Below are 26,715 nucleotides of genomic sequence, written 5' to 3'. Positions count from 1 at the left end.
GTCCAAGGCAGGGGCCAAAGTAAGTAAATCCAGCACTGCACAGAGTGTTTGCCTTTGAGCCTGTTGCGTGTTTTAATTCAGATTTCATTGATGAGATCAGCTTTTTGATGGCATAGTCTTGTCTCTGTTTGCCAGGAAAGAAGAGGCAGTGTATTCCGTGTCAGCCCGTAGCCTGAGAGTAGAGCGCCCATCTGCCCCACCCGCACGGTCAGCTCAGATGCCTCGCCGGTAGTCACGTGTGGGGGCCACTTGGCCTGGGGTGGGCAGGGAGGGTGGAGCGGGCGTGCGTCGGGCTGCTGGGGACCCCTTGGCGGCCAGGCACGGATGGGCTGAGGAGGAGGAATGTCCTGGCTGGGGGTGGGGCTGCATGCCTGGGAAGCCACCGCGGGGGCAGGTTGGAGCAGGGGCCGCCCAGGCGCTCTGGACGACGGTGGGCAGTGTTTCCCAGTGCTGGCCGTGCTGACTGGGGCGGGCGGGATGTGTAACCTGGAGCGCCTGGGAGGGCCGTGGCTGCGGAGAGCTGGCGGGGGGCATCCCCATGAGTGGCGGAGGGTTCCAGCTGCAGGAACGGCTCTGTCTGCTCAGGCCAGCCATTGGCTCTCGCCAGTGGGAAGGCCTGCAAAGACTTCCCGCCGAGGCTGGGCTTTTGGATGGGCATTCGCGGCCTTTGACTGGTCCAGCCTTTGATGCCCACCTTGCGGCTCCTGCTCAGCAGCCGCTTGCCTAGACCTCAGCCCTGACAGTGTTCGTGGTCCCTGTAAAATAGGGGGAGGACAGACGCGTGGAGGAGAAGACCACCAGGGCTGCCGGACCCAATGTCCTCTGCCGCCTACAGTATCCGGGGCAGCGTGCCTGTGTAGACCAGTTGCTGGGGACCATGGGCAGGAGGGTTCCGAGAGCTGCAGTTCTCCCTGTTTCCAGATGAGGCATCCCCTGAGCCTTTGTACTGCTGGCCATCAGTCCAGATGGCTTTAAGAGGGGACTGGGCAAATCCTTCCGGTGCTCCTTGCTCCAGGTGGGATGATGCTGCCTTCCGGGTCAGGAGGGATATGCCTCTGTGGACCAGCTGCTGGGGAGCACTTCTGTCCTGCTGAAGGGCGGCCTGGACATGTTTTCTTAAGAATAATCATGGGTACTGTGGCATGCATCATCTGCTTCCAAGGGAGAGGCAGCTGGCTGGCCATGGTGAGCCGAGCCCTGGGCTGGCTGGTCTACTGTGGCAGGGCTCTTGCATCCTTACGGCCACCTCACTGAGGGGTCCCCTGAGAAGCTCGGAAGGACCACAGTTCCTTCCACACACTGTTGTGGAAACCATTGGGCCAGAACGTGGTGCTGGTGGTGGTGAAGAGGATGATAGGGTGTTGCATCTGAACTGTGCCCTGCCTCAGCTTGGATTGGCAGGAAGAACCCCCAGAAGTTGCTTCGGGGCAGATCTCCTACTTTGTGCCGGATGGACGTCCTGGGTCCAGAAAGGCACCTGGGCAACAAGAGTCGGGGCAGATTCCAGATGTGCGGACGGGCTGTTGCAAGAAAAGCAACCTCGTCCTGCAGTGCATTGGAGGTTTAAGAAACGCCGCGGCTACCTGAGGTTGAGCAGGCACCAAGCCTGGTTCATCCGATGCTCTGGTGCATTCAGACCGGCCGAAGGAGGGAGCACCGCAGGCAAATGCCAATTGCTGCTGCTGCTGCTGTTGTGGTTAAGTACTGCTGCAATACAAAAATGTTCCATCACGCAAGCCAAATGTCAAACGAAACGTGGTACATGTAGCAGTAAGTGGCCCGTTTTGGTTCTGCTCCGAATAGGGCTCAGCAAACCAAGCATTTTTTAAAGGATTCAGTGTATTCTGAGCCCACTTAGATCTTCATGAGAGTGTAATGGGTCCTTCTGGCTAGAGAGGGAATTTAATAAATAAAATATGGCAGCACCGAACCTTCCCAGTGCACCGTTGGTCCCTTAGCTTGGCGGAAACAGCAGCCTCAGGAAACCCAGCTCTTCCCAGGGTGACTGCTCCCAGTGTGTGTGGACATTGGGCCCCCTGGGAGTGACAGTTCCCAGGGCCACCAGCCTCAGGAATGGGGCAGCACTGAATCCCATCAGCCTCTGATCGAGCCTCTCTCTGCCACTCTCAGGCAGTCCAAGGCGAAACACTCACAGATCCATGATCCTCACCTCTGGTATGGGTCCCCAGAGTTCTTCCAAACCAGGCCATGTCAGGCTTGCATGGCCCCCCTGTGTCGGTGCATTCCAGTTCCCTCCGGGACGTACAAATAAAGCCAAAACGCTGTCGGAACAAATGTGTCTTTGCTGCAGTCAGAGTGCCCCAAATCTGCAGCATCGCTGTGAATCTGCTCCCGATCCAGACTGAGCCCAAGCCCCACTGTATCAACTCCGCCACTTGAATCGGGACCCAAAAGTGCCGTATGTTTCACTGCTGCTCAGCGCAGGGCCGGGGATCCTCCCGTTCAGTCTGTGGCCTTCCCATCGTTGCCCACACCCTTGGGGGCTGCTTTGCAAGAACCATTTGGAAGTGGGGTGAAGCACAGCGACCTCGGGGAGCCTGGCCGCAAACCTCTTCTTGGAGAGCTGCCTTATTTACCCCGCCGAAGGTGCTGGGCAGGATGGCTGGCCCTCAGCCCGGTCCGCGTCCACCTTGCCTCCAGAACCGTGGTGCTCGTCAGCTCCCCAGCCTGAAAAGCATCCCCCAGCATTGTCTGCCACAAGCTGCCCTCTGGTGACCGTTGCGCAGTAATGTGGCGTGAGTCTGTGTGCGCGCACGTGTGTCATTCTCTCGCCTTTCCGTGTCTTGCAGAAATGCTGCGCATGGATTCTCGCTTATCCAGGTGGACAGCATGAAGGTCACCATGAAGGACATTTTGCAGAAGGCCTTGAAGCGGAGAAAAGGGTCGCAGCGAGGCTCAGGTGGGGGCTCTCATGGTAGGCATTCTGGCAGGGGGGGAAGGGCCCTTTGCGGGTGCTTTGATGGCTTCTGGAGAAATTCTCTAGGCATGGAAAATCACTAATTTGCTTCTCCCCCCCACAAGGAGCAGCACAAATACAGACTCATTTGCGTGGGTTTTCCCCTCGTCTAGCACATCTCCCAGCTCTCTTTGCTAAGTGCCAGTTGGAGCCTCTTTCCAGGTATTTCACAGTGGGTATTCTGACCCCAGGCAGGTCAGCAGCTCAGAACATCTTCGGCAAAAACCCCGTTCCTGAACTTGTGATTATTAGCCCCTGCTTCGTTATACGTGGCCATGTCGGTGTCAGGACTGCCGGCCAGCGTTCTTCATCTGCAACAAACTGAAAATGTGAACAAGGCTTCACTTTTCACAGTTCAGAAACACTTTGGACAGTTAGAGTCCAAAGACAACAGGAGCGGAAATGACCAATCCTTAGCTACGCCTCCGTCTAATGCGGTTGAGATTATTTATTTAAAACATTTATATCTGGTTCCATACAAGAAAAACCTCCTAGGACGGCTTACAAAATTAGAACAACTGATAACAGCAACAAATAACAAAAGGATAACAATTAGTAACGACAAGAAGTAACCCCCGTAATAACCAGCTTAATAACAGGGAAACAGGTGTGCTCCGGCATTGTCGGATTTTGCATTGGTTTCCTAAATGAAGCACACGCCAAACCTCGTGGTAACTGGAAGAGGGGGGCACACTGGGTCCATGACAGACAAGATGACCCTCGGGATGGTCGTCGGCTCGTAGCGGCGATGTGCCAGGGACTCGTGCTTGGCCATCTGAGTGCTTCAAAAGGGTTAAGCCTTCCAGCATTTTGCGTCCTCGCAAGCGCCTGAAAGATGCACATGCGTGAACGCGATTCTGGAACACACGTGCAAGAATGCAATGGTGCATTGTATGCATTTTCACAAGCAATGCATCTTCGTTTCTCATGTTTCTAATCTGAACAGAAGAGCCCTTCCAATCAAATATTTAATTAATTAATTAATTAATTAAAACTTTTATATGCCGTCCCCTCATGCCTTGGCATCTCGGGACGGCTTACAACATAGCATTAAAACAATAAAACAGTAACAGTAAAATTATATAAAAACCAGAACAGAAACAAAAAACAAAAAAGCAACTGTTAATGACAAAATTGATTTTTAAAATAGCCATCAAATGGAATGCTTTTGCAGCTCTCTGTCTCCCATCCCCTGTCCACTCAGGAATGAGTTAGAGGGCGAAAATTCGAAGGGACGAACTTCAGCGTAGCTTGGAAAGTTGCGGCTGCTGGCTTCCTTTTCTTTTTACGTTTCCCTGCTGAAAATGCTTTTATAGTTCTCACGTTCCCTTTGTTTCTAAAAGCCTCCTTAGAATGCACTTAATGGTTTGAAAGTACGGAAGCATGTGGTCTTTTGACTTCTTAATTGTAGCACACCCTGCTCAGTGACTGTGCCGGCCACTGCTTTTTTGCCCATGTTAAAACAGGTATGTCCTTAAAGCCCTAAGGCTGAGAAAATCTTTCTCAACATCGAGAAATAATTATGGTGAGAAATGGCATGGGGGTCTTGTCATGCCACAAAGAACTTTAATATAAGCCTATCTGTAGACTGGGTGGAGATAAGCATCTTGTCTTGGTTCAATGAATGAAGCGCCCCCCCCCCCCCCCCAATTTCTCCTTTTTTGTTTTAACTGCATTGGGAAAAGAACATAATTTCCCGCCCAGGGTTCTGTTTAGAAAAAGGACTTCAGCGCCATCCACCCCCCCCCCTTCCAGCTTCTTCTTCAAACGAGTCTATAATCTGTCACGGATTTAATTAGCTATCTTCAGATGAAAGCTGAAGTTTTAATAAAAGTTAGAAGAGATAACACAGCGAAGGACACGGATGAGCTGTCTCAAGGCCATATTCCAGGGGAACGATAAGAGCCATAAAAAATGGCAGTGGAGAGCAATTGAATGAAGCAATGAAAATCTGATTCTCGTAAAAAGAGAGGGAGAGAGAGAGAGAGAGAGAGAGAGAACGAGAACACACAGTATTGGTAGGGGCGGTTGTGGATGAGAACCTGCTAGCGTCTGCAGGCCATTTGGCCCCTCGCCAAACGTCATCGTTCACCCCTGGCTGCTGGCGGCTCGGGCCAGATGTGCCAGCCGCACGTCCCAGCTTTTGCCAGCTGACTGCGCCGTTTGATAACCGGCTCTCCGGATGCCCATCGCTGGCCGCAGAGATAGAATTAGATGATGATGATCTTCCCACAAGTTGAGAGAGGAAACAATGCATATAAATCTTGATTTCATCTCAGCGTGAGAAGTCTTTATCCATCATCACTCATAATGAACAAGTCGTTAGCCGCAATGAATTGTGTTCCGCTTTTTCCTCCCCCCCCCCCCCCCCCCCCCCCCCCCCCCCCTCTCCCCCCCCCACCACCCCTTTTGTTCACTTCTTTTTTTTCTCCAGGTGACTTTTCCCTGTTTCCTGGGGGTCACACCTCTCCCTCTCCTCCTCGCATAGCTAGTTGGGATCAGCAGAAGTATTTGCTTAGCTAAACTGTTATTGCCACGGAGATTAGAGGCAGTCGTTCGGCTGCCATTTGTCTTCGGCTTAGACACTTCCCGAACCAGGCGATTGAACCTGCCTGGCTTTTGAGTTGGCCTTCCTCAAATGTTCCCTGAGATTCCAGACTGGAGCTTGGGAAGTCCCAGTTCACTGGCAGGGATGGCCCAAAAAGATCCCACTTCGATTGTGAGCACAGCAGACTCCTCCCACCATGTGATCTTGGGCACCTACATTTCTTTACACGCTACGTCTGTCATTACAGAAGACTCTATTTCCACCACCAGTGCTCGCCTCCCGTCCCACTTGTCCATCACAAGCACATGTGTGTGTTTATTTCATATCCCCCCTCCCCGAGGGTGTGGAAGGGGCTTCCATGGGAGGTGGTGGAGGCCCCATCGGTGAGGTGTTCAAGGATAGGCTGGACGTCCACATGGTGGGCATGTCGTGAGCGGAGCCGGCTGGAGCCGGGGGTCAGACTAGATGCCCCAAGAGTCCCCTTCTGACTCGCTCTGTTTCTCTGTTTATTTTAAGCAGGGCATATCCCTCGGTATGTATTTAATCTTCTCCATTTTGAGTAGTATGAGAACTGGCTCCTAAAAGAAGGTGCAAAACTGATCCAGGTGAAGTTGGGGCTGATGCTTTTATTCATATAGGGATGCCTCTCTGCCCCCCCCCCCCCCCCCCCGTGCTTACCCTGCCAGTGCTCAGGTCGGCTTGCTGCTGTTAAAGCCAGTGATAAAATGCACAAATATTCCATAAAACCTGCAAAATGATAAAGCAGGCTGGCTCAGCAGGCAAAACAAATAAGCAGAAAAGGATGGAGAATTGATGCTTTGGAAGAGGCGTGTCTCCATCAGCATCAAATCCAGCAGCCTACACAGTGGGAAGTGCAGGTATGGGCAGAGAAAGCCGAGCCATTCCACCTGCCCTATTCTTCCTCTCCCCTCCACATCTTTTTTTCCTTTTTGCAGTATCTTCTTACACGGTAAGCCTGCAGGAAGGAAGAGGCTTGTTTCCTGGTCGATTGTCAGCCACCCCAGTGGCCTTTTAATATTTTTAAAAGCGCTAAATAAAAAGGCCCCGCCACCTCAGGGAATGGCTCCATCTTGGCCGACATCCTGTTTCCCACAGTGGCTGACCAGACACCTCTGGGAAACCCTTCAAGCAGAAAGGCACTGGTACTCAAGGTTCGTGCTGGCCCTGAACCCCAAGTTCACATGCTGTTGATCGCCTTCCCCTCCACAGCTTTCTCCCCTCCCCTTCCAGGACTACGTGCGTCTCATCACGGGGTCTCATGCGCTCCCCTCCCCACTCAGAAGCCCCTGGTGCTCTAGCCCTTTCTCGTAGAAAGAGCAAAAGTGTTTCCAATGTTCCCCACGAACCCAGCAAGTCTGGCTGCCCTTTCCTAGTTCTGCCACTGCTTTCTGTCACGGGCTGCACCAGGTTCCAAATGCGGCTGCACGACACTGTGGCTTACAGGGGAAAGGACCGGGACACCCACTGGTCTGCATGGGCAGAGGGCCGTGTCCCTTCCCTGTCGCAAAGGGGCCTTCTGCCCAGGGGCCGGGTGCTGCGACGCGTCTGGCCCTGCAGAGCCTGCCACGAATGGGGCTGGGCAGAGGCGGTGGCGATGACTCTCTTTCTTCCTGTGTCACCCACTCGCCAAAGCTCTCCAGGCAGTTCTCAACAACTCACAGATTTGCGAAATCACAACCCACATGTGCCAGTAATAAACTGCTGCATAAACTGACCTGCAGGTTCCCTCCGTGGTTCTGTGATCTCAGCAGTGCTTCGAGAAATCGGCACCTTGGACTGGTGCCGCTGGTCTGAGTGCCAGGTTGAAGCAGGGGTGCGGCGGCCAGGTCCTGGGGCCAACCTGGGCTCCCCGGGGGAGGGGGGCACCTTCTGGCCCTCCAAGGTTCGCCTGACCCCACCCCTTCCCCCACAACCTCGAGCTATGGGTGGGTTTCCAGCCTTTGTGCAGTTGGTTCCCCCTTCTAGAAGGCTGGATTGCCCCTCCCAAGACTCAGTTCTGTGGCAGGAGCTTTGGGCCAAAAGGCGTGGTTAGCTCTGGCCCTGCCCGTTTGCCTTCAGTCCCACCTGACCCTGGAAGGCAGCCCCCGCGTGCAGCGCTGAAGTGGGATCGGGCTGCAAGGGGTCCCGCACCCCTAGGTGCATGGGCAAACCGTCCAACGCGGTATTGACCAGCCTTCCTCAACTGGGCCCCTTTGCATCTGTTGGCCAGCAGCTGCCCATCATCCCCAGCCACTGTGGCCCCTGGAATGATGGTGGTTGTAGCCCAGGGCATTCAGAGAGCCCCAGGTGGAAGAGGCCTGCTACAGAGGCAGCTCGCCACGTTCATAACCGATCGGTCCTGAAGCCGCACTCCGTGACTGGGCCTCGTAAGAAAGGAGTGGCCGGCCGTCGTGGCTTGTGAGCCATCTCGTAACGATCTCTCTCTCTCTCGAAGTCGCCTTTTCGGAATCACTGACCTTCCCAGCTCTCCTCCCCTGGCTTTTGTATCAAATGCCGTTCCGGACCTTGTCACCACCAACCTTTCCCAGCCTCCTCAAGCATGAACGTAGCGGTGACAGGCCGAGTCTGCCGTGACAAATGGAACCTTGGGCTTCCGAGCCGTGCAGGTTTCCTCGCGGGGGCGTGTGACACGAGTGCTCCCCCTTGGAAGGATGCTCCTGCTGGAATAGCCAGAGCCCCCGAGGCTGGATCCGGCCAGGGCCATCTAGTCCGGCATTCAGCTTGCTCATCTTTGATTTGCTTTTAACATGCCTGGGCCGCCCCGGAGGCCCTCTAAGCCGTTTGCAACAACATACATCCAAGTCAACAGTAGCTATGATCATTAGGCTCGCCCCAACCAACGGGCCTGGCGCCCGAACCAGTGCCAGACGGGCGATGCCCTTTGGCATCTCCCCAGAGCACCATCTGCCGAGGAAGACTGGCCATTGGGGAAGCCCTGCCCCTCCGGCAGGTGCACCTGGCTTGCTTCTCCCCCTCTCGCTCTTCCTCCCATTCTTTCGCCATGTCCAGCAACAAGGACGAGGTTGGTCCAGGGGAACGGGGCGCAACAGGCGGGTCGGGCAGGCAGATGGCGGGAATAGTATTCTTAATAATAATAGAAGAAACAGGAACAGAGCGAGTCAGAAGGAGCCTCTCGGGCCACCTAGTCTGACCCCCGGCTCCAGCCGGCTCCGCTCATGACATGCCTACCATGTGCAGTGAAGAAGTAATTCTTCATGAAGAAATAATTCTTAATCATACATGATAAAATAAATAATTGGGAAATTAATTGAACTTGATTAATTATTCCTTATTCAGACTAAACAAATATATTGAAATCGAAAAGAACAATACCTCCAAACAGGGGAAAAATAAAAATTCTCTCTTCATAATAAATACATCCCATTTAATTATTATTTCATGCATGCTTAATAATATTTAATTATTATGTAACGCCAAGGTCTACACTGAGAAGGGGCCCGGAAAGCAGGACGGCTGCGTGGGTGGCGAAGGTGTCAGGGCAACAGTGGGAACAGCCAGGCCAGCCAGATCCAGAAGCATCCGTAGCCCCACCATCCCCGGGGGAAACCGCGGACCGCTTGCTGTTGGTGGGCTCGGGGTGAGCCTTCGGGGGATTCATTGCCTGAGTCGGGTGGCCCTGATCCGGGCATGCCACGGCACGGCCAAGGGAGCCCCGGCCAGACCTGAGCACCAGGTCTCGCACGAGGTGGAGCCCCTCAGCAGAGGGCGAGGGAAGTGGGGCTGCGGACAGATCCATTACAGGGCTCATTTGCTAGCAACGACCACAGCTGAGTAAGTCTTTGGTGTGCCATTTCTGAGATGCATCATTGCGGGGCGTGGTGGGGGGGGAATCCGGGGGAGTCGATAGAGGGGTGTGCCCACGGCTAACGACCCCTTTGCCATGACAAATTCTCAGTGCGTGATGGAAAATCATTGTAATTCTATTGGAATGGATCTTTCTAAAATCCGCCATTCATCAAAGCCCCACGGCTAACCGAAAGTGCTTGAACGGGGAGGGAAGTGCGAGGAAGCGGAGGCCCCACTCCGGCTTCCTCGACACAGGTGTGCCCCGAGTGCAGAAGGGAGGGACGTGGTGCTGGCTTTGGAGGCGAGCGGGGACCCCATGCGTGGCACTCGTGGCTTCGTGGGTGGGTTCCTGGCATCGCCTGGGCCGGGCTGGCCATGAACCGGAGCCTTCGTACAGTCATGCGCACCAGCTTGGGGCTGTGATAACCCTAAAGGGTCTCTCGTAGACCGAGGCGTGCTGCGAAGTGTAGGCCTTTTGTCTGCCTGGACTGCCTAGTGTTGAGCTCTTAATCCACCGGTGGTGGCCTGCTTCTGGACAGGCCGGTTTTCCCCAGGGCCTTTCTGGTTGTGGCCCTGGAACTTCAGCACCCAACTGGCTCCCTGCCGCTTGCAGGCACCACTCAGAGCTTTTCCTTTTTCTGTCAGGCTTCTGGAGCAGAAACAAGCTCAAAACCATTCCTCTCCTCGGCTGTTTTCCTGGCAGTTCTGCCATTCTTGTACTTTGCACTGTCAGTTCTTCTCTAACAGGCTATTTGGGATTCTTTCAATGCTGCTCTAAACTGTTTGGGAGATATTATATTGAAAGACCGTGTACAGATCTGGTGAGTAAGCAAACTGGTGCTGTTCTGAGGCGAGCTGGCTTATGAGAAAGCTCTGGATTGCGCAGGATTCTGGGCCAACGGACCTAACCAGCCAGAAGGGGATCTGTGACTGGTGAACGGGGCAGGAGCAGGGGTTGGGATCAGGGCCGTGGTACAGGGTTCCCCGTGCTGTGGTGCTGATCCAAAGCCCACCCTCACCCCAGGGCAGAAAAAGCACCCAAACCCAGTTGTGTGTCCGGATTTTTTCCCCTTTGTTGACTCCTCGCAGCTCCAAGGGCGCCGTGGGAATCGGGGAAGAAGAGTGAGCAGTGGCGTGACAGCTAAGCCTGTGTGTGTGTTGGGGGGAGGTCCCACCTTTTAGACTGGGGGTCAGGCCTGACATCCGTTTGGGAGATGGATGCCTTCAGGGCCACGCTCCAGCAGTAGGCAGGGCCAAAGGGAACAGCCAGGAGCCAAAGCTCGGTCTGTGTCATCTTGGGGCTCTTCTTGCCAGTCCGACAGCCTTGGCCGGAGCGTTTCAGCCGCCAGAAACTGGGAGAGCCCTGCACAACAACCGGGAGGCCCCTGGATGCGAGGCGGGCACAGCAGAGCAGGCGAGGCCAAGGGAAGGGGCGAGACCTTCTGGGAAGCTGCCTCTGGCCCTCCTCAGGACTCCGTTTCCCCTTCAGGCCTTAGTCCCTCCCCTGCAGGGTCTGAGGTCTTTGTCTTCAGTCCGTGCTCCTGCCCCAAAGCCCTTCCCTGGCAGCACCGTTGTGTGCAGGGGTGCAGAGAGCGGTTTTCCAAAAAGCAGGAACCACAGAGCCGCCCCCAACCCTCCTTCCACCCCCTGCAGCTCCTCTGTGAACAAGAAAACAGTTCCAGTCACAGGCCTTGTGCACCGTGCGCCTCTTTGGCCCTCGGAGTACAGCCTGAGCTCCCCCATGGGGACCGGCTGCTTGTTGTGGTGAGGAATGGAGGCCATGAAGCCGGACTTCAGAGGAGGCCTCGTCACCGTTGCCGCTCAGTTGAGCAGCCCCGAATGTGCTTCCGAGGAGTCCCCGCTGTCCCCAGGCGCATGGCTTTGGAAACCCCTCTCGGTCTACGAGCCACCGCTGTGGATTGAAGCCCCAGCTCAGTCGCGGGTGGGGCTTGGAAGGCACCCGCCTCAGATGCCGGAAAGCCGCCCCGGCCGGGGTCTTCCTCGGAATGAGGGCTTCTGTGACCCCAGTGGGGCACATAGGTGTAGTCTCGAGCAGAGCCGCTCCCGGGGGTCCCCAGCACCAAGCAGGGTTCCCGGCGTGCGGAACCTCTGCAAGAGGTCCCAAAGCACCACGGTTCCCTCCGGCTAGTTTGCAAAGGGCAAGTGTTGTTCTAATTTTTTTTTTAAATGAAATCTCCTTCAGTGGGTAGGACGGACGACAACAGCTCCACAAAGGACAGCGGCGGGGGGTTAATGGGAATACTGTATCATTTCCCTGTCACGTCCCTGCACAAGAAACTGGGAGAAGTTTTCCGCGAACGCGTGCGAGATTTTGGGGAGCGGCGGGGGGGGAGCGAGGCGAGAGAGCAGTAACAAACAGTCATTGTCACCGAATGGGAATGATAAATCTACTGAGGAAAGTCTCGAGGCAGATGTTTAATTAGTTGAAGTCAAGCTGGATAAATCAGGAGATGCCTGTGCAGATCTGTGAGGGATTTTGCCTTCTCTGCTTTGCGTTCCTCGGCTCCGCGGCTCCCTTTTCTCCGCGCTCGCCTTGGCATCGCCCTCTTGAAGCCGCCCGCCACTGCTGTGCCCTCCTTTGCATTTCCCCCCCCCGCTTGCTCAGAGAGAGTGGAGTGCAATTGCTCTTGTCGTAATGGATTCCCCCGATGTGCGTTCATAAAGTAGGAAATGTAATGGATGTTTTCTTATGGTAATGAAAAATAACGAAGCGGTGTACTTTATCTTCTGTATGGTTAACCTATTGCGTGCTCAGCTGCGCGTCTGGCAAATGAGAGCCGGGGCGGGGGGGGGGGGGACGGTCCTGCAGCTGAGAAATGGGCTTTGACCCCCCCAGTGGGGGGCGTTTCCTGCTGCTGGAAGAGGGGGAGAGTTTGGTGCAAGCCCATGGCGCGCACCCCTCACCACGCCTGAGCAAAGCCCAGGTGCCGTGGGCTGAGTCCCGAAGCAAAGCATTGCTCCGCGGTGCATCCCGAGCAGGCTGCTCCACGAAGCCCGGTTCCCCCGGAGGCTGGAGCCAGTTGCCTGCAGAACAGTGATCCAAGCCAGGCCGAAGCCCAGGCAGTTGCATTGAGAGCAGGTTGGGGGGCTCGGGTGGGCATAAAAGCTGCCCAAGCTACACGTGGTGTGGAAAATGCGGACAGTGAGGTGCTTTTCTTCCCCCACCCCCAACACGGGACCCCAGGGAGTCCGGGACAGATAAAGAAAGGGCGACTTTATAACGCCCAGCATTCGAATCGGTTACCCCCGGATGTAGCGCTGGCCATCTGTTTGGACGGCTTCCAGGGGAGCGCAGGTATGCGTGTGGAGTGCGCGGGAATCGGGAGCCACAGGGCCTGTGGCTTGATGCCGCATGGCTCCATGCGCCAGCTGCCGGGGCCCTGGGCAGGAGGGCGCAGCTGCTGGGGGGTGGGGGGTCCCACAGGGGCATCTGGTGGGCCGCTTTGCGGGCAACATGCCGAATTGGCCCTGGGTCTGCACTCCTCTTGGCCCCTTCCCCAGGGCTGTGGGCCTGCACCTGCCACCCACCATCGCCAACGTACGTAGGGTCAGGGAAGCTGCAGGCCGAAGCGTGTGCAGGGCCAGACGCTGCCCATCCCTCGCCTAGCCCGGCAGCGGGTCCTGGAGGACCGGGAGCATCCCTGCTGCAGCCGTGCCCACCGCCTGGTCCTCCTAGCAGGTGCTCACGCCTTCCTGGCATTCCTTGGCACCGGAGTGTCAGGGCACATGCACACTTTAAAACGGACATTTCAGAAAGGGCATTAATTTAACTAAAAGAGGCGGTCGCTGTTCCAAGATGAAATGGAACATCCCCTCGCATAAAAATACCCGCCTGGCTGCAGGGACAGAGCCCGGGAAGTTCTTCCAGCTTTCTGTGAAACAAATGAGCTCCCGTGAATCTTTGCAAAGGTTTGGGCCGAGTCCGCTGCTTGTAACAGTGCTCCGTCTCGCGTGCCTTGGGAGAACGGCATTCCTCACACCCTGCCGGGAGCGCATGGGCCAGTGCTGTTTCTCTTCCACTCTCCCTCTTGGCCCCTCCTTCTTCTCAAACACAGTGGGGACCTCCCCCCAAATACTCTCCAGCCCCCAGAGTTTCTTTGTTAATGCCCGTGCATCCACTGTTCTTTTCTTGCACCTATGTAATTCCGTGTCCTGTTTTGAAAAGTCATAAAGAGAATTATTTAAAGAAAAATATTAAGGACTCCTAAACTCAGTCAGAGGTGTGTCTCTGGTAACCAGTCATGGGAAACGCCTGGGAAAATAGGGACGTGAATGGTTTTTCAGGCCCTGCAGCGGGTTACTGCCTGCGACACCGCCTGCTCCTAGGAGCCCAAGGACAGGCAGGACCAGAGGTCCCATTTCTGCCCCCTCCGGTTCCCTGCCCCTCCGCAGAAGCCCTTGGCCCTGAGCCTTCTGCAAGGCCCACGGTCAACAGGGGTGCCTGTGTTTGGATAGCCGGTTTCCCTTTGCCAAAAAGGAAGAAATCCATCACCAGTTCAGCAGGTCCAGATCCGCATCCAGCTTTCATTTGCTTACTACCATGTATAGATGCAAATTTAGAAGTGACTGTAATTTAAGCAAAAATGCAGTGCCACTCACCATACTGGGGAAAGCCTGCAGGTCCATCTCACATCCATGTGCTAACTGGGGGTGGACAACTTTAAGGTTCCCACTTCTCTGCCTTCTTAGGGTTCTCCCTCTAAATCAGACTTGGCCCAGACAGCCAAGTTTTCAAAGAGAGAACTCTCTGCTTTAATGTGGGGCACGGAGCCACTCCACAAGGTTCCCTCTTCTGTGCCCTTCAAGCTTCCAGGCAAGACTGTTCCGTTCTCCCAGGAATTTCACCTCCGTGATCTTCGTCCTTGCCATTTTTATTTTATTTTATTTTTTTTGATTTCCAGAACTCTGTATCCTTCCAATCCATCCTTATCAAAGGCAACTTAGAGCAGAGAGCAACACATAAATTAAAACCAATATAGCAATGAAATAAACCAGCAAAAATTACATGAGGGAAACATGAGCAGTAAAATGATTGGGAATGATGAAGCTGTAACAAAAAGTCAAACATTCGGCTAAAGCAAGGCCAAACAAAAAGCAGGCGCCCCAGAAAAAAGAAGCCTGAAGCATGGGCCGCAGAGACGACAACCCAAACATGCCACCCAGCGGCTGGACCTGGGGCACCTCTTTGCAACAGGCGCGCCACATAGCTGGGGCCGCCGCCGCCAAAGCCCTGTCGCCCATGCAGCCATGTTCCGCTTGCGGCCCTCAAATGCTTGCACTTCCGTTTCCATCCGCCCCAGCCCTCACAGCCATGGTGAAGGATCATGGGGGTTGTAGGCCAAACCAACTGGAGGGCTGGAGATCGCCCATCCTTGCACTAACGGAACCCCCCCCCCAACTCTTAATTTAGCGACGGCTCCCACCAAACATCTGGCCTTATTGCCTCTTGGTGACTTTAACTGCTGGCACGTCATTTTTACTGGTGATCCTTTCACTGCAAATTTTAATCTGTGCTGCTGTTTGTTTTTAAATCCTTGCTTGAGGTAAGCCACTTTGGGCTTGAAGAAATCGGGAGTTTTGAAAATGCTTACCCACAGTAAAACATCAGAGGATGAGGGTGCTGGTGCTGGAGCATGGCCAATGCCTGCCTTACCCTGGCATGAGCTGACAGCCAAGGGGCCGCAGCAGAGCGGGCCGTGCCAAGAGCACCTGCTTGTGGGCAACACTGGAAGAGTCCTGAGGCTGGATTAGGCCAGGAGTGCAGGGTCCGGCCAGCTGCCTCTGAGATCCCCAGGCAGGATCCGAGTGTCCTTTGGAGGACTGCCGTGATCTAGACCAGGCCTATGTCAATGGCCAGAACAAGGACAGCAATGGGAGGGGGCAAGGGCCGGACCAGGGACCCGGGCCCTGCTTCCAGAGCTCCTGGTTGGACAGACTGTCCTGGCCAAGGGTCCCTTTCCTAGGGACCCACCACCAAAAGGCCATGCCTACAGATCCCAAACCCACGCAGCCTGGGCCTCCATCAGGTTTCGCTCCCCCAGCTTTGACCCCTTGCTGCACATCGCTCCTCCCGGAGAGCAGCTCCCTCTTCCCCGAGAGATCACGCGAAGCCGCCGTTTGCCGGACAGCTGTTTCAAGCTGCAAACACATTCCGCAGAGCAGGACTCACGCTCAGTCCTTCTAAGACCAAAACACTCCTTATGTCTGATAAACACTCCCTCTGGCCAGCGTGTCTCAGACGTGACCCGCACATTCCACAGGTTAAGGCAGGAGAGTGGGTTCGGGGCGGGTGTGCCGTTTGCGGGGTGGCTTAATACCCGAGACGGAGACGGGAGCAGCTGTTTTACGACAACGTGGTGGCAGCCTCCCCCCCATCCACCCCCCCGGCTGCAAATGTCAGGAACAGAAGTATATTCTGAACGCTGATTAAAAGTAGTTTATCCTCACGGGAGCATGGGTGGCCTGTTGCTGGGAGGTGCGATCCATGCACATGTTGGGGAGGTGGCGAGCCGGTTTGACGCTGCCAGTCTGAAGAGCTTCCTGCAGATGGTGTGACAGTCGGGAACTCAGGTGGCTTTGAGATTAACCGGGTTGCTGGTATTGCGCGGCCCTTTTTTTGTGTGCTTTTTGCTAGATCGGTTTTCTGTAGGTCTCCTTAAGTGCCAGAGCATTCTGTCCCTTCCCCAGGAGCGTCGTGCATTTCCGTTCTGGGCGCAGAGTAGGAATGAAACAGCTCCTCCTCTCCTCACCAGCCCAGTCACCTCCTTGCATGCCATTCCCGCTTACCTCTGGCGACCAAGCAAGTGCTTAACCACACGGTTGGTTTTATTGTGTTTTATTGGCAGCGCCTTGGAATAAAACGCTATAGAATTAGCTGTTTTGTGATTCATGGATGACAGCAGATCTACTCCATGCTTGGGTCTTGCCCTGATAAAGATAAAAGGCACCCGTGTGATCTTGGGCTGCTGGGCGGGGCAGGGGGGGGGGGGATCCCACGTTATTAATGCATGGTCTGCCGAAGGTGAAATAGTTTGCCACTTGGACGTTTGAATGTTCTTACTGCAAAGGCATTGAGCAGTGCTGCCCAAAAGCTCTCCATCCACAATGTGTGTGTGTGGGAGGTGTGTGTGTGTGTTGTGTGCCCCCATGTCCATCTAGGTGTCCGGGTCATGGGTCACCCTCCTCCTTTGCGCTTTGGCCCTGCCCAGTGCTGGCAGCCCGCAGGGCTCTCGGCCAGAAAGAGTTTTGCATCCCTGCCGGTTTTATCTTCATGCGCATACCCACAAAGCACTGGGGGGGAGGTTGCTGTGCTTTAGACTTGCATCCCTTGAAGCGCCACTTGGGACTCAAATCGCGCTGCCACCACCAAAGCCCATCTCCCACATCCCCATCGTCCTGGTAAACCCACCACTAAAATGCACACTGGGACACCTTTAACCAGAATCAGAATGGCATGGCTTCTTGAGGAGCCAACCTTTAAATTACCCACAGTGCCCTGATGTGGCGTCATGCTGGAGCATTATGGGGAATTTCCAGGGGTGGCTTCACCGGAGCAGTGCTCTAGCGCTCCCCTCTCTCACCACTTGGTCTGCTGTGGGGAGGCGCCATCTTCCAGTGGGACTCCTCAGACCCACGGCTGGCCCTGCCAAGTCCCAGACAAACAGATTTGTCACCCCTGCTCTGGGGCAAACCAGGGGATGCCAGACAGTTCGGAATTCTGCATCTCGTGCCGCGGCTTCCCAGTAGCGAAAGCTTTCCAAGTTTCCCCAGGCATGAGTTTGTATCCCCTGGTATGTCCTGATTACATTTATTTTGTAAATTTTATAATCCACTTTCTTATCCAAACCTTCTGAAGCACATCTCAAGGGGTTGGGGTGGGGAGGGGGATAAAACAAATGTGGGCCAGTCCCATCTTTCCCCATTTACTCTTCCAATAGCTCTTGTTGTTTTAAAAATAAATTGAGCCTATAAACAGTGAAGGAAGTTTGCAATTCCCCTGCTTAGAGTTGATCTTCCTTTGCCTGTCAGTGGTGCCAGATCACTTGATTCCCTTGTAGGGAGAAAGGCAGGGGGAGCGCATGCCGAGGAAGAACCTTCTTATTTATTTTAAGGTGTATTTTGACTAAATTCTTTAATTTCGCCAGCTGTCACAGTGGTGTTAAGTAAAATAGGTTTGAACCGCTGTAGTTTTTGTGTCCCAGACTGGATGTCAAGGCCTTTTTGCCATCGCTGGAAATTCTGTCAGTCTGGATTTACTATCGGTTTCCCACAGCTGAATTCTTAAACAGTGTGATTTAACACCTCGGCTCTCAGTCAACCAGTTCTGGCATTTATTTGAATGCATTACTCCACCAGTTTCCATAAACTCTTCCTCTTTCTTTCTTTCTTTCTTTCTTTCTTTCTTTCTTTCTTTCTTTCTTTCTTTCTTTCTTTCTTTCAACAATTGTTTCCAGTAAATGACTGTTTATTTCCACTGAAGCCCCTCTGTATTTCTAGAGAGAGCGAGGAATCAACTGCACATAAGATTTGTGATGTCGCCATCACCCAGGTTAAGAGAAAACAGACTGGATGGCAGACCCCCACACCAAGCAGCAGGGCTTCTTTTAATCTTTTTGGGTTGCAATCCTCAAGACACTTTGGCAACATGAAAGGACTTTCTTCGGAGTAAATGTGAAACGGATTGCAGTGCTCAACGTCTTTCCTTAATACGAGATGGCCAAATGCGCACATGCAAAATGTGACATTGAGGTAATGAAAGCTGCACCGTTTGATTTATTTCTTTATGTCAGTTCTAATACTGCGCATCAGCCACATCCTCTGGGCGGTTTACAAAACGTGAAAACCAATAAAGTGCAACATGACATCAAAGCAGACTTAAAAGAAGACTTGTACAACTAAGCACAAAACCAACAACATAAAAGCAGATTGATTCGATGGACAGTTATAAGGGTCTGTGGAATCAGCTTTGGGGTGGGCAAGCTTTTAAGTCAGCAGAATCAACATTTTTTTACAGAAGCCTTGAGTGTCTCCCAACCGGACCAGGGTGCAAAAGAAATACTTCTAAAATGCATGTTCTTTTGTGTCCCTGATCCTTTCACACACAAAAATGCACCCCAACCCAAGTTTTCTTCCCTTTGGCAGCATAATTTAGGGTCCTAGGAGATACAGGCAGAATTATTTTATAAAACTAGGAGCCAAATCCTAGGCAATCTACGGCAGATTACCCTCAGATCTACCATCAGCCCAGCCCTGGATATTAATATTATTATCGTTGTTGTTGTTTGCATGTTTGCCTTGCGAAGGACCTAAGGCAACTCCATTTGTACCCTCACAACGGAGGTCAGGCTGAGAGAGAGTTATTGGTCAAAGTCGTCCAGGAAGCTTCCTGAGAAAGTGGGGACCAGAACCTACCTCTCCCCACGCCAGCACTGAAATCCCCAGCCCACACCAAACGGATAAACACCTTCTAAATGCAACATCTTTTTTAATAGAAATGCTTATAAAAGCTGCAGGCGGCAAGCAGCTGTTCCTTTCTCACACTGCAGGGAAGGCCTCTTGTAAAGGGATGCCTGCTCTAGCAGCTCTGCATCTTCTACAGGCACGAGGCTTCTTCGTTTTGGGAACAGGTAAGCCACTGTCACAGGGAGCTGGAGCGCTGAGAATCCCGACCGGGCTTGCTGGCCCCCAATACTCAGGGGCCTCTCCCACGTCGCACTTCCGGCTGGAAGTGGGAGTTGCCAAACAAACCAGGAAGCCCCTATCCATGGTTTGTTTAGCACTGTGTCTGAACCCTCTCGCTCTCCTAACAAGCCAGAACTAGAAGCCTAGATCTGCCCTGCCTTTCTGACTGCAACATCGTCGGACCCAGTAATCATCGTCGCGCTTGTCACAGCTGAGCCGCAAGCAACAATTGGAAGGGAGCCAGGAACCAAGACGTGGGCCAACAAGTCTGAGCCCAGGGATAGAGTGGGCGTCAGAGCTAAATAATGCACACGACCCCCCCAAACACACCCAGTTCAAGGAAGACTGTTGTGGCCAAAGCATAGTTTCAGACCAAAGGAAGAATCCTTCTGTAACGCCCCGTATCCAGAAGGCCCAGTATCCAGACGGATGGGGAAGGCAGAGAACAGAACCTGGGGGATGTCACTGCCTGGCAAGCATCCAAAATAGACAAGACATCAGGAAGTCCGGAGCTGCCACAAGGGTAGCCCAGCAGCCTCCCTCACTGTTCCAGGGCCCAGATCGTGACAGCACATGTGTGGCTCGGAAGTCCTTCGCCAGGCAGCACTATGGGTCGGCTCTCCGAGGGCCCTTGATTCCCTCCGCATGGCCCCACATCCCACATGGGGTGACTTGAGAGCTGCAGAGCCAGGTGCCTTGCTGCGCAGGCATGTATGCCAGCTGCCCTTCTATTGCTCGAGAGCTTCAAGGTGTTGGTATTTGTATGCAAAGCCCTGGAGAACCCAAGACCAGGATGACTCCAGGAACATCTGCCCCAGTGCAAACTTTCTGGGCCACCGCAACCGTAGGGCAGGCCCTGTTGCATGTGCCACAGCCTGCGGATTTCCTTTTGTTGACAACACGGAAACAGCCCTTCCCTGCTGTGGCGCCAACCCTTCGGAATGACTTTCCCACTGAGGCGCGTCAGGCTTCAACTCTGGCATATTTTAGGCATGGATCAAAAGCACATCTCTTTGCTCTTGCATGAGCTTTCTTTTGTTGGAAGAGCACGTGCTGCTCTTGTGTGCATTTGTACGTGTGTATTTTCTCTGTTGTGTTTGTTTTCATTCTTTCATAGATCTGCTCCAACCCTTGACGCTGTATATAAATACGTCTAATTAAAAAATAAATCCTGAGCCAGGTTTGTTAATCTCTTGGCAAGAACTGCCTACAAGCCCCTTCTCCAATCGGGAGCACGCAGAAGGAGGAGCCAGCGTCCACCTGAGAGCTCTGGATTGGAACTGTCCCAGGAGAAGGCCGGAAAAGGCTGGGGCAGCCTGATCACCCCAGCAGGATTCCCAGTCACGTCACGCTAAACCTTGGTTGCTTGGTTGGCTTTCATGAGCAGCTCTTGCGACTGTCCTGACCAAAGCCGTTAGAGCCCTCCATGCTGGGAGAGCCCTCTCTGTCCAAGAGCACCTCCGGTCTTCTCACCCAAGGAATCTGCAGCTGCCTTCCATCACTGAAGAGAGTACACTCCAGCCTTTGGCGTGTGTGACCATTTTGTCCATTTCAGGAAATGTCTATACTGTTTCTTAGGTCTTTTTATTTGTTAAAGTTCCAGAGCAGTTTCCAAGATAAAATCATGCCATGAAGCTAATGCATAAAACAGGAATAAAGGAATGACATGCTTCACGAAGGCATCCTGAGGCGCATGCCAAAGAATGGTTTGGTATGAAGAAGCCCGAAGTGGCGGCATGGCCTGTAACGTCTCAGACTACTGCCGGGAACACCCGTTTTGACTGATCCACACTGTAGAAGGGAGGCAGTTCCCATGAGACATGCCCATCGGGGAGGCTGGTTCTAGGCTAAGGCATTTCTGGCTGCACCAGTTTTCCACTGTGCTTCCACAATGGGGGAGCATTTCTGAAGTCCAGTCTGCAGGCATGTGCGCACATGCAGACGCACACTCACATGGAATCCCACAGTACGAGGTTCGTGCATTTGATCACATCAGGGCTGCCCCTTGGGGTCTGCAAAAACCGTCCACCAGGAGAATTGTGTGCTGCATGTGGAAACTCCGGCTGGAACTTCCGGGAAGTCTTAGCTCAGCAGCACAGGTATCAGTGGCTGCTCTGTGGGATTTGTGCTTCTGAGTGCAAGGCGAGGGAACTGGGCTGCACAGCAGGTGCCCTCCAGGTCTGGGCCTGTGGCTGCCTCCCTTTCCAGGGTCCCTGTTGGCACACTGCAGTGTTGAGAAGCGCACCTATTACAAAATCTGGCCGATTCGTGCTTTCCATAACTGGGTTGTTTCATCTGTTAGGGTCTTATTTATCTGGATTTACAGTTGTGGTTTATTTATCTGGATTTACAGTTGTGGTTCTGGAAAAACAAGAGATCTCTTAAATAAGAGCTGCACCAGTCCTGGACCAAAACTCAAGAGGCTTTAGTCCGAAAAATACACTATAAAAATTCAACTTTTATTGCGAGGTACTGAGTGGATTTCTCCATTCAGGCTCTTTCTCGGGGGTTTGTTCTCCAAGGAAGAAGATTAAGCCCATTCTTGCATGGGCATTCGAAGCATCCTCAACGTGTTGATGAGAGCATCTTTCTGTCTACTCTACCTAGGCTGTCTAGCAGTGCTTTCTTTTTCTTCAGCAGCACTGGGGAAGCTTGGAAGTGAACCAGGGGCTTGTATTCTACCCTTGACTTACAGCTCTTTTCAGTGGCAATGTAGAACCACCCTCTCCCCCCCCCCCCCCCCCCCCCCCCCCCCGCCCCGGTGTGTGTTCCATGGGAGTTTACCCCGGAGACCACAAGACGAGAGAACAAGAAGAAAATGAGCAGGTCCCCCTGGAAGTGCTGCTTTCAGACACAGAAGGAAGACAATTCCGTGACAAGAAGGAAGACAAGCATTGCTCAGAAGGAGCTGGTCTTTTCTACCAGGAATGAAGAGCTCTGCAGTCTGAACTTCACAGATCCCGTTGTGTGCAGAAAAAGGGATCCACTGTGTTGCCAGTTGCTCCCAGGGATCCTGCTGGGCACAGAGTTCAAAGGAAGGCGATGCAAATCACCGGCATAGATGGGGAGATGATCCAGTGGAACTGACACAAGGCAGGGCAGGCAGGCCTACTGGTTACACACCCGTCAAAGTGATCCTGATGTTTTTGAGTCATATCTTTCTTTCTTTCATGCGCATTTATCTCCGTAGGGAACGCAACCCTGGCCGGAATTCATGCATGGCATCCCTTCTGCATAGCGGTCTTTGGGCCAAGCCCAATATCCCCAGGCAAATGCAGTGACTTCCACATGGTGTTTAAATTATGCTGTTTCCAAAAGCGTATCTTTCTGTAATTTTTACCAGAATCAGCACACAAAAGCCTCCCAGCTGTACCTTTCTTAACAGGCTTTTAAAGAAGTTTGTTTATTGCGTTTGCTTCTCTTCCCCCCCCCCCCGCCTCCCTGCCTCCCTTTTCTTCCCGTAAAGGAAAAGAGCAAGCGGGTTTGGTTTTGTTTATCCTGCGGTTTCATCTCCCTTGACCTGTGCATTCTTCATTGCTATTGAAAGTTAATGGGGGCAGAATTGCATTCCCAAACATTGGGGCACGAAAGTAGCCAAGGCCCGAACTTAGTTGATCTCTGGTGATCGGTTCAATTTAGTGACCATTTTTAGCCATTAGGCCGGGGTAGAGTGATGGTGATTTGGTGGAGGCCCGCGTGTCTGTGGGAAAATTGGCTCTTTGATAAGAGCCCTGTTATCAGAGGGGGATACTTTCTCATTTACATTTAGATGAGTATTGATTATTTATTTACTCTGAGAAGTGAGATTCGTTCCCAATCTTATCTCTCTCGTCTCTGCTTGTCAGCAGAAAGAGAGATAGAGCTCCTGACATCAGCCCAAGATAACAGCACTTTGTAGCAGAGATAAAAGTTGGAATTGGGCCTTTTTCTCGCCTTGACTGAAAGGATAAGTTTTAAAAATTAGAACTGATGGGTCAGGCTTTCAAAGGCCTTTCTGAAAGCTTTGCAATTTCGCCGGCCAGCAGGATGTCTGTGTCTAATAAGGGTCCAGCTTTTCTCTCTTTTGTTGAGGGAATTGTTTAATTTGGTTATACTTCTCGTCATCAAAGGCAGGGAAGCCTTTTTTATATATAATTTATTTATTCTTTTCTCCGGGTATATCACAAGGCAGAACGGTTAACCTTCACAGGTCATGTTGGTTCTTGTTTTTAAATTTAAAACCTTAATGATCCTTCCCAGCTGTTGGAAAGGGATATTTTAAGCTCTAGGAAGCCAAACTGCCATGAGAACCAAGCAGTGTATGCAACTGGGTTTCATCCAGACCAGTTTTCCTGAAAATGCTCCCCTTCAGAAGCTTTCGGCACAATCCTCAACCTGCAGAGACCATGGTGATGGGAGTTGTATTCCCAACACATCTCAAGAGCACCCGGCTTGGAAAAGCTAGCACAGAAACATGCATTCAAACGTCTGCAGCCCGGCGAGCTGGAAGTTGCAGTTCCGTGTATTTGAAGGGCACCTGGCTTGGGAAAGCGCAGACAGATGTGCTTGTCTAAGCTTCGGCAGCCCCGCAGATGTGGGCACCGGTGGCCGCAGGCTGAATTCCCTGGCCACGCTTCCCAGCAGTGTGAACGAGCGACGTTACGGCTCTCTTTCCACAGCAGTGTGTTGGGGCTCCATTGAAAAGAGATGATCGGGCTGTCGACCGGGGCTGTCGACCGGAGCATCCGGACCCTTTTGTTCCCAGCAGGCTGTGTGCAGCCGTGCAAGGGATGGACAACCTCTGCAGCGCACGCTGAGTGTCCTACATGGACAGAAGCGCAGCACGGTCCCCGTTCGCTTGACGCCAGTGAGGAAGGAAGCGCCCCAAGCTTAAAAGACACCCCATGAAATTTATACTTCTTAGGACTGTGCATTACCAAGCTGCCTAAGGCTCCGACTCAGCTTCTGAGCCAACAGTAGGATACTTGGGGATGGGGGGGCTCCAGGGCTGTGAACAGAGCCACGCACTAGCCCTTTGTGCAGAATCTCCTTGGCAATATGAGTTGCTTTTTGAAAGGGAAAAAAGTTAGGCTGCTTTTGGCTCGGCCAGGTGTAGGTGAGGTTCAGGCGGAACCCTGTGATTTGAATGGTAAGTCCTCCCATTCTTTTTCCAAATCAAACAGACAAGCCCATGTTAAAGTATCAGAGGTGTGCAGATTGATTTTAAAGGTAATCCATTAATCGATGGAGACACAGACTATTCATCATCTCAACTTTCCTTTAACCCCTGGTATCAGTAATCCGTTGTGTTCCGAGCAGAGCTGGGAGCTGGACATCCCCAGCCGCAGACGCCAGGAGAGAGAGGGGCTGTCCTCAGTTTGGGGGGGGGGGCAACAGCTTGTTCTGTTCACAAGCTGCCCCCCACTCCTTCCCTCCCGCCCCGGCCACAGAGAGAGAGCGAGAGAGAGCAGTTTCCATTTTTGTGTGTATTTGGCTGTAGCATCAGTATGAGAATCTCTTGGCTCACGGGTTGTATTTTTCCCCTATTTGACAAAACAAAACTGGCCTTTTGTCCTTCTTCCTGGCCTGAGCTCTTAGGAAGAACACACCCTCTTCTAAGGAGGAGAAGGAACGGGACTGCCTGCTTTGCTCTCAGTTCTGCTTCTCTGCTTTTCCACGCATGGGGTTGTGGGGTTTGTTCTTGCTTTGCTTCATCCTTTCTGCCCCCCCCCCCCCCCGGTGCCTTCCCTTCTATCTCTGCTGCTTTTCTTCATATATTATTTTCAGTGGAGCAGGGGGGAGGTTGCTGGTTTCTCAAAGTTCGGTGGCTTTCTCCATACCTGGAACTAGCAACCTGTGCCATTGCTTGTGGTGCCGGCCGCAGAGGGCATGGGCTGCACTTCCCTCCCTTTTCCACGGCTTGCTGTCTCAGTTGGGTTTAGGCAACATGACAACCCAGATTTCAACCACAACACACACTCGGATCTTGAGGATGGGTTCTGTTGCCTGCACCTAGCTGATGAACTATCCACAGCCCCCAACCCAACAACAGACCATGGTTTCTCTGCATGCGTGCTTTGAAGTTGACAAACCATGGGTCGTGAATGGGGCTGGCTTCGGAAAGGACGACAAGCCATGTTTCAGCTGCCACACAGTTCAACAGCAACCCACGCTCAGTCCTTGAACGTGGATTATCATGTCTGAATGCTGTCAGGAAGTAATTGGACCTGGGCCTTCTGGTGTCCAGGCATGGCCTAATCTGGAACCCTGTTCTACTGCCTTCCCCCCTCCCTTCCCCTCCTGCTTCCCTTTCTAAGCTGAAAGAAGCCCTGTAAATTTATTGTCTGTTTTCAGGCCCTCAGTACCGGCTGGAGAAGCAGAATGAGCCAAACGTCCCTGTTGACTTAGACTGTACCTTGGAAAGCCAGAGCACCTTGGAATTCTGCCTCGTCCGTGAGAACAGTACGTTGGCCCTTGCCCGCCCCCCGCCCGCCCTTCCCTCTCCTTGTGCTCTCGTAAACCACTTAAGCTCACGTAAGTTACGTCCTCTGGATCCAGCTGGGTAAGCGAAGTTGGAAGAGGATCTGTCTGGCGTTTTCTTCTCCCGCACTCTCTTCCTTCCTCTTCCTCCCTCCCCCCCTCCCTCCACAAAGGCAGCTTTCATCCCTGCCAAAAAGACTTCTGTTTCCCAAACGCCAGTGATTGATTTCATACCTTTTCGGTTAAATAGTCTGCACCCTATCACTTCATGATTAATTTGTTTTCTACTAACCTCTGTTCTTGTGAAGTTACATGCCTGTTGTGAGCCGCTCTCCTGCCCCAGCCCTCGGTTGCTCCCCCCACTGCAGAAACGCCCGTGCGAGCATGTTCCAGCTCGCTGCGGCCAGAGGTCAGGACCTGGGCCCCATCCTTTCCTTTCCAGGCCCCAGGCTTCCCTCCGGCTTTTCCCAGCTTCCCCAGAGATCCATAGGAGTAGCGCTCCCAAACCGATCCCTTCTGCTGTTGAGGGACAGAGCTTCGTAGCTGCAACTGCTCCTCCGTCCTGCAAGGTTTTGTACCCTTTGCACACTGTGAGAAGGCAGGTCCCTGCCCCAAGAGGAGTACAGTCTGGAGATCAGTGGGGTGGGGGGAAAGTGGAGACCCACATGCAATTACGCCCATGCCACAGTTTTGCTCTGTGGCAGTAGAACATGAGGACTAAGATGTGGGAGGGGAATCTTTGCCCCCCTGGCTTCCTTCCCTAGCTGGCCAGTGGAGCCTTCATGGATTCTTCCGCAGAATTCTTCAGTCAGAGGTAAGAGTAGGGCACGTGATCGGGGGGACGGGGGACAGGGACTCAGCCCCCAGTCCTCCAGCCCCCAACCCAAGTACAGCGGCTTTGCTAGGTGGCAGCCTCCGTCCATCCTGTCTGCCACTCTTGTCTGGCATAAACAAGCACCCGCAGTGATACTTTAAGCAGCAGTGAAACGGACGCCGTTGGCCTCAATCCATTGGCAGGCCACATCCAAGGCCGTTCGAACCTCACCCGCCGTCTGCTCTGCCCCAGGGAGGGCAACATGCTGCCCCACTCCTCACTTGCCGTCCGGAGCCCCATGAGCCTGGCCCAGGGAGGCACCGGACGCGCATGCCCCGGATCAGCCCTTGGGTTTCTCCATGGTCGAACCCGGGTGTCAGGTTCGAC

The 26,715-nt window shown here is 53.3% G+C and overlaps 1 protein-coding gene across 5 annotated transcripts in view; it reads left to right on the top strand.

The window, feature by feature from the left end:
* Positions 1–26,715, top strand: part of MAPKAP1 (MAPK associated protein 1) — a 135,802-nt gene that overhangs the window by 71,213 nt on the left and 37,874 nt on the right. For 2 of the 5 annotated variants that reach the window (XM_044439878.1, XM_044439876.1), the window contains exons 9-10: positions 2,811–2,920; positions 25,389–25,496. In XM_044439878.1, coding sequence (XP_044295813.1) covers positions 2,811–2,920; positions 25,389–25,496 — 218 coding nt within the window. Of the gene's footprint in view, positions 1–2,810; positions 2,936–25,388; positions 25,497–26,715 lie in introns of all 5 variants that reach the window. The other 3 variants (XM_044439881.1, XM_044439880.1, XM_044439877.1) reach the window with 2 other exon arrangements.

This window comes from Varanus komodoensis, unplaced genomic scaffold (assembly GCF_004798865.1).
Source record: "Varanus komodoensis strain SLA01 unplaced genomic scaffold, ASM479886v1 scaffold36, whole genome shotgun sequence".
NCBI lineage: Eukaryota > Metazoa > Chordata > Lepidosauria > Squamata > Varanidae > Varanus > Varanus komodoensis.
Note: the sequence above shows the minus strand (reverse complement) of the source record. Positions and strands in the feature narration are given on the sequence as shown.